Here is a 7,390-nt window from a genome sequence, read left to right as displayed (position 1 = left end):
CGGAGAGGACTGGAGTGACACTGTGTACGACATGGCACCATAGAGCCAAGGGGCCATTGTGACACTGTGGGGATAAATGGAATCAAGGAGTCCATGGTGACAGTCTGGGTCCTCGTGGAACCACAGAGGCCACTGTGACACTGCAGGGCCTTGTGGAACCATGCAGAGCATTGTGACAGAGCAGGGCCTCGTGTAATGATGGGGCCATTGTGACACTGTAGTGCCCCATGGAACCAAGGGGCCAGGTCTGCTCGACAGGGACTCTTAGAATGAAGGAACATGTATGACATTGTGGTGCCTCTTGAGACCAAGAGGCCATTGTGACACTGGGAGGCCTCATGGAATCATGGAGACAATTGTGAGACTTCAGGGACTCATAGAACTGTGGTGGTACCAAGTTTTTCTGGCAGTGTTCATATGCAAGAGAGTAGGAGAGCTCTGCACAGGGACCTGGACAGGCTACACCCAGGGCCCAAATCCAACAAGGTGACGTTTAACGAGACCAAGAATGGGGACCTGCTCTTTGACCACAACAACCTCTGCAGTGCTACAGGCTGGGGACAGAGTGGTTGGAAATGGTCCAGGCAGAAAGTGACCTGGGGGCAGTGATGGACAGCAGGCTGGGCATGAGCCAGCAGTGTGCCCAGGTGGGCAAGAAGGCCAGTGGCACCTGGGCCTGGATCAGGAATGGTGTGGCCAGCAGGAGCAGGGCAGTGATTCTTCCCCTGTGCTCTGCACAGCACCTTGAGTGCTGTGTCCAGTTCTGGGCCCCCCAATTTAGGAAGGACATGGAGGGGCTGGAGTGTGTCCAGAGAAGAGCAACAAGGCTGGTGAGCAGTCTAGAATACAAGTCCTGTGAGGAGGGGCTGGGAGAACTGGGATTGTTTATCCTGGACAAAAGGAAGCTCAGGGAGACAAGGCAGTGTCAGGGCACAGGTTGGACTTGATGATCTCCAAGGTCTTTTCCAGCCTTCCTCATTCTGTGATTCTCTGAAACCACCCCTTGAGCAGTTCAGGATGAGCCCTGGGCCTCCTCCTCAGAAGGTGCAGCAGCCCAGGTCCCTCAGCTTCTCCTCACAGCCCCCAAAGCCCATCCTGTCAGTCCTGCAGAGCCTCTCCAGCCCCTCCTCATTGCCCACAACAGGGAGCCCCACAGCCAGACACACCAGCCCAGATGTGCCCCCCTGGCCTGGGGTGCCTCTGGAAAGAGCAGCACCAGGCACTGCAGGACCCTGCAGACAATTCCTGAAGCACTTGGAGGTTGATTCTGCTCCTTAAGGGATGTTCCTATTGAGCTAGCTCAGGAACTGAAATGGGGAGTGGGGCCAGAGAGGAAAGGGCAAACAGGGATGGACTGATTGCATGGGAGGGCACAGGGAGGGCAAGAGGAAGAAATCTGGATAAGGAAAGACTAAAGAAAGGAAATGTGAAGCAAAGGAAATGCTCAGGGCAGTCTGGGGGTGGCTGCCAGGCAGCCCTGGCTCTGAGCAGCAACGTCTGCAGCGGGAGAGGAAAGTCACAGCTCATGGGAACAAACTTTCTGGCTGACTTCAGAGGCCACGACAAACCTGAGTGGTTTCCCTCTGGTCCCGCAGCCCTTGCTGGCCCCAGGGGCTGATGGCATTTGTGCTCCCTCAGGTCCCTCTGCCCACAGCAGCACCATGGCGGTGCTGACGCCTGCTCTGTGCAATGCAAACAGGGGCTCCTGAGGCAGTGCTGCCGTGTGTGTGCCTGCAAGGATGGGGCACCTGTGTGAGCTGGGGGAGAGGCCAGGGCTGCAGAGGGGGGATGTTGTTGGCAGGTGCACAAGGACGCTCTGGGACGCTGCCCTGGGGTGTCCAGCGCACTGGGGATGGATCAGCCCCTGCTCTGCTGCTCCTTGCCAGGCTCTCCCCTTGCAGGGACCTTGCAGAGCACCAGCCATGCTGTTTGGGCCCAGCCTGCCCACGGCCAGCCTGGGGCTGCTCCCGGGGCTTTTCTGTGCTCAGCGTTGGCCTGGCCAGGTGTTCTGGAGAGAGCCTGGGCAAGGAGCCTCCAGCCCCCAGGCCCTGCCCTGAGGTGTCAGCGCTGCCCCAGCAGTGCCCATGGCCTGTCCCTGCTGCAGCCCTGGCACTGCCACCCCCAGGGCTGTGCCCGGCCCCGAGAGCACTCAGGCCCTGCAGCAACACCAGGGGCAGGAGGGCAGCAGGGCAGTGGCACGGGAGCAGCACTGGCAACACCAAGTGCTGCTGCTGCTGCTGCTGGGCACAGCTGCTGTGCCAGCACTGATCTGCCCCAGCTCTGCACACAGACATTGCTGTTGCAGCTCCAGAGAACGGAACAACAGGGACATATCTAAAGAAAACTTTGCTGGGAGATCCCTTAGTTCATTTTAAGCCACTGAGAGCACAGGTCCTCATTGACAGAGTGTGTGGCCACAGTGAAGGTCGAGAGAAACAAAATTACAGATGGCACCAACAGTGACCTTTATTTGTGGACAATATTAAAAAACAAAGGAAGAAAAAGGGAAAAAATGTAAACCAAGCCAACAAGAAGTATAAAAATTACTTTTATTACAACTGATTTACTGAAATTGGCAAGCAGTTTAATGTTTCTGAAATCCTTGAGTCATCAGTTTACACAATGCAGCCTTGAGCTCCTGGTTCCTCAGGCTGTAGATGAGGGGGTTCAGGGCTGGAGGCACCACCGAGTACAGAACTGACAGGGCCAGATCCAGGGATGGGGAGGAGATGGAGGGGGGCTTCAGGTAGGTAAATGTGCCAGTGGTGATAAACAGAGACACCACAGCCAGGTGAGGGAGACAGGTGGAAAAGGCTTTGTGCCGTCCCTGCTCAGAGGGGATCCTCAGCACAGCCCTGAAGATCTGCACATAGGAGAAAACAATGAACACAAAACAACCAAAAGCTAAACAGACACTAACAGCAATGAGCCCAAGTTCCCTGAGGTAGGAGTGTGAGCAGGAGAGTTTGAGGATCTGGGGGATTTCACAGAAGAACTGGCCCAGGGCATTGCCATGGCACAGGGGCAGGGAAAATGTATTGGCTGTGTGCAGCAGGGAATAGAGAAAGGCACTGGCCCAGGCAGCTGCTGCCATGTGGGCACAAGCTCTGCTGCCCAGGAGGGTCCCATAGTGCAGGGGTTTGCAGATGGACACGTAGCGGTCGTAGCACATGATGGTCAGGAGGGACAACTCTGCTGAAATGAAGAAGAGAAAGAAAAACACCTGAGCAGCACATGCAGAGTAGGAGATGTTGTTGGTGTGCCAGAGGGAATTGTGCATGGCTTTGGGGACAGTGGTGCAGATGGAGCCCAGGTCAGTGAGGGCCAGGTTGAGCAGGAAGAAGAACATGGGGGTGTGCAGGTGGTGGCCGCAGGCTACGGCGCTGATGATGAGGCCGTTGGCCAGGAGGGCAGCCAGGGAGATGCCCAGGAAGAGGCAGAAGTGCAGGAGCTGCAGCTGCCGCATGTCTGCCAATGCCAGCAGGAGGAAGTGCCTGATGGAGCTGCTGTTGGACATTTCTGCACTCTGGGCATTGGGTTCTGGCATGGAGAAAGGGACAGTGAAGAGATAGAGGACACACCTGTAACCAAAATCAAAGCCATTTCCCTGACATCCTCTCCTCTAACACACACATAGAAACAATTTACATTTTAAGAATTTAAGAGTAGATTTGTAAACTTCCCCCATATCTCTCCTGGTATTTCTGGATATCAGAAATCTCACCATTTCTGCTGCCCTCAGGGAGACCAGAGCATGTTCTGTGAGACAAAGTAATGAATGGAGAGAGAAGAAAGATGATCTGTCATTATGACCTGCTCAGACTTTCTCTGGGATTTAACCTTGTTCAGGTGGAGGGTGATTATCCTCCCATGTTTCCCTTAAAAACCACTAGGTACTGCTGAGAGGAGATGGATCCACCAGAGTCCAGCACTATAATTGTAACCAAGGACTCCTGTTGCTCATTTGACCAACCCAACAGTATGTGCAGTGCCAGAACAGCTCTGCTTTTCCCCATTCATTTATAACTCAGAGATGGTATTCGAAATGTTGGCATCCATGATTAAAGCTCCCAGGTTGGACGGAAATCTCAGGGAGAGTTCCAAGTGTCCCAGTGATGGCACTGGAGTAAGGGAGATGCAGCTCCTTCCCTGGCTGCACTGACAGCATTGCCCACAGCCGGGCACTGGGGACAGCGTCACCCTGAGCCAGCTGTGCCCCCTCCCAGAGCCCCCAGTGCCGGGCAGCTGCTCCCAGCCCTGTGCTCTGCAGAGGGAACTGGGCCCGGGACTGCAGAGCTGCCCCACGGCTCTGCTGCAGCTCTGCCTGCACAGGAGGGGCTTCACGCCTTGGAGCCCCAGCCCTGAGGGCAGAGGCTTGGCTGGGGGACAGGAGGGAGGGGGCTTCTTCAGACCGAGGGGCTGCACTGCTGAGGGGTTTTCCTATGGAGATCTCTAAACTTTCCCTGAGACAACTTTTCTGGTTTTCTGTTTTCTATCAGTGCCTGATCTTCTCTCTGCTTCCTGCAGGTTTTCCTCCTAGAGATCCTTCCCTGTGCCTGATGTCTCCCTGCCAGCACTCACACACCCCAAATCTCTGTGCACTCTCCTTGTCCCTACAGAACCCTGCCTGTTTTCAGGGCACTGACTGGGGACAGGTTCTGTTTGCAGCTTGGAGAAAGGACAGGTCAGACTGAGCCTGATGGGTCCAGCACAGGGAATGCTGGTGCTGCCCCAGGGCAGAGCGGCTGAAAGCACATTAGGAAACGCCTGTGATCGTATTGATCACTAAAAATAACAGTTTGCATGGCACAGGCATTTGTGAAAATTCATATTACTTTTAATATTTATCCCCTCCCTCCCTGCCATTCTCCTATACCAGGAAACCAAATACAATGTCTTAGGAATCTTCTTCATATTTATCAAAAACCTTGTCTTTGAAATATTCTATGACATATTAGAACACCTCAGCATATCAGAGCTTCATGAGCATTTCATCTCCCCTGCACCAGAAACACTCAGAGTTGTACTCACAGAGTCTGTGGGCATTGGGATGTTCCAGCTTTAGGAGATCACTGCAGGGGCTGCAGCTGCATTGTCCTGCAGCCAGAGGCTTCCTGTGTCCAGGGCTGGGAGTGATTCTGCCCCAGGCACTTGTGAGCATCTTCCCAGCCCTGACTGATTGAAGCTCTCTGTGCCTCTGTGCTGTGCCTGGGGTGGCTGCAGGCAGTGTCCTCAGCCCTGCTGGGCTGGGAGAAGAGCTGCTCAGCAAGAGAAATGGGTTTATAAAGCTCTTCTTGATTGCCAGGACTGTCCTCTGTGCCAGGATCCCATCCCAGCCCAGCAGCACAGACACAGCACAAGGACTTTAATGAACCTCTCTGGGATTTTGTGCTGAGGCCCTTTAATTCAGTCTCTGAAAGGGAGGTGGAGAAACCTCTGAAGAACTCCAAGTCAGAATCGAACTCCAAAGTTTCTTAAAAGTTTTAATGGGTCCCATTGCGGGACACAACTGAGAAAGTGTGCCCAGGTTGCAGTCAGAGCAGGAAATTGGAGGCAGTGATGACAGGAGGGGACAAAGAGAAGCCAAGTCTTGGTGGCCTGGGGCACAGCAGGGTCTGTGCCACCAAGGGCTGTGAGCAGACACCTTGTCCTGAGCCACTGGGGCCTCCTGGCACAGCCCCAGCAAGGCTGGGCACTGTCAGCCCTTGTCCTGCCCTCAGCATCCCCCCACATGCCAGTGGCCTCAGGGATCTGCTGGGACCAGTCCCTGGGGAGCCTTGGTCAGGAATGGCCCTGGGGGCTCCTTCATGTTCCCAGGGACTGCAGGTTTTTCCATGGACTTTGGGTTTTGCTCTTGCCTTGGAGTCTCTGAGAGCTTTGTGGAATCATGGCCTCCAATTATCTGCTTTAATTAGTCTCTTGAGAGCCTTTCTCAGTAACAGCACTCAGTGGGGCTATTTGGATCTTCAAGGTACTTTACTTTTTTGAGGTACTTTCCTTTGACCTTTCATCTCTCAGTCTCTGAGATGTTTTTGGACATTTGTGGCCCCCAGTTCTCTCCTCCAAGGAGTCCATGAGCATCCTGTGTTTTGAAATGGACCTCAGTGGGACCCATTAATGCTTTGAGACACTTTAGGTTTTTCTTCTGTCTTGGACTCCTGGAAAGAATTGTGCAATCTCCTCTCAGACTCTGAGGATCAAGGGCTCAGCACCAAATGCACCACGGGGCTCATTGGGACCAAGGAACTCCTGACAAACCATGGCTCTGCCTTGATTTCCCTCTGCTCTGGTGCAGTTCATCAGGAAGGTTTTCAATTCCAGTTATGGAGAAATATTTCAATGAACTTCTAAGAAATATGTATTCATAGTTTAAAGAGTGTCTTTTATTGCTGTTCTCTTTAGAGCAGAGGTGATTGCAGCATTCTGTGGTTGAAATGGATCCAGTGTCTCCCTTAAGGAGTCCTATCCTGCTCAGAGAAGCTGTGCCTTTAGATCTGACCCAGTGTGGACAACATTGCTCCACATTTCCCAGTGATTTCAGGAATCAGGACTTGACACCATAATTCTAGAGAGTATGTTTGATTTCCAGCTGGGACACGTGGAGGGGATATCTCCTCCAAACCATGCATACCTGGTCAAGACAGGTTCCAGGTAGAAATACACATTGATCCCACCAGCCCACACCTCCCTGCCCACCCATCCCCACCTTCTCTCCCTTTGTATTATAATTAGCTGCCACACCTCCTGGAGGTCGTGCCCGGTGGTTTTTGGGATGAAGGCCATGTGTCTTCCTCAGTGATCAGCGTTTGACCTCTCCTTCTGGGCAGGTGCAGTGGAGGTTTGACTCTCCCTCAGGTCAGCTTGTCCTGCTCAAAACCACCCGTCTGTTCCTGGCTGGTTTCTGGAGCCACAGGTTTCTGCTTTGTAGGGTTTGTGCAATAGCCAGGTCTTGCTTTGCTGAGTTTCCAAAATATAGCTTATCTTAATGGATTTTTATGGGAAACTAAGTTCCTGTGTGGTTTGTTCCATACTGTTCCTGCCATGTGTTCTATTTCCCCTCTACCTGCTTAAGCATCTTATAGGCTTCTAAAATTCTGAATTTTCAAACCCATATATACCATGTATTTCAAAACCATACCCCATCTCACTAGACAACACTTGGAGCCTCTAGACCACACTGGAAGCAGGTTTGGGCACATCAATCCTTACTGGTTTATACTGGGAGCTGCCGCCAAAGGTCTCAGGGGTTCACGGGTGGCTTCCAGTGCTTACTGGTTTATACTGGTGCCCTCCCAGTCCATGCCTGGGAACAACAGCAGGCACTGGCAGTGGGCAGGACCCCGAGGCCCACCTGGGGCTGCTTCTCCAACTTCTCAGCCTGGAACCTGCA

At 53.2% G+C, this 7,390-nt stretch overlaps 1 protein-coding gene across 1 annotated transcript; it reads right to left on the bottom strand.

Moving 5' to 3' along the window:
• Positions 1-1,295: 1,295 nt before the first annotated feature.
• Positions 1,296-3,136, bottom strand: LOC134057318 (olfactory receptor 14J1-like; the record flags this gene model as incomplete). Its single annotated transcript, XM_062514310.1, has 2 exons — positions 1,296-1,307; positions 2,675-3,136. Coding segments are annotated over 2 exons (474 nt in total), but the record flags the coding sequence as incomplete, so codon positions are not given.
• Positions 3,137-7,390: the final 4,254 nt, after the last annotated feature.

This window comes from Cinclus cinclus, unplaced genomic scaffold, assembly GCF_963662255.1.
Source record: "Cinclus cinclus unplaced genomic scaffold, bCinCin1.1 SCAFFOLD_32, whole genome shotgun sequence".
In the NCBI taxonomy this organism is placed as follows: domain Eukaryota; kingdom Metazoa; phylum Chordata; class Aves; order Passeriformes; family Cinclidae; genus Cinclus; species Cinclus cinclus.
This window is presented reverse-complemented; position numbering and strand designations above follow the sequence as displayed.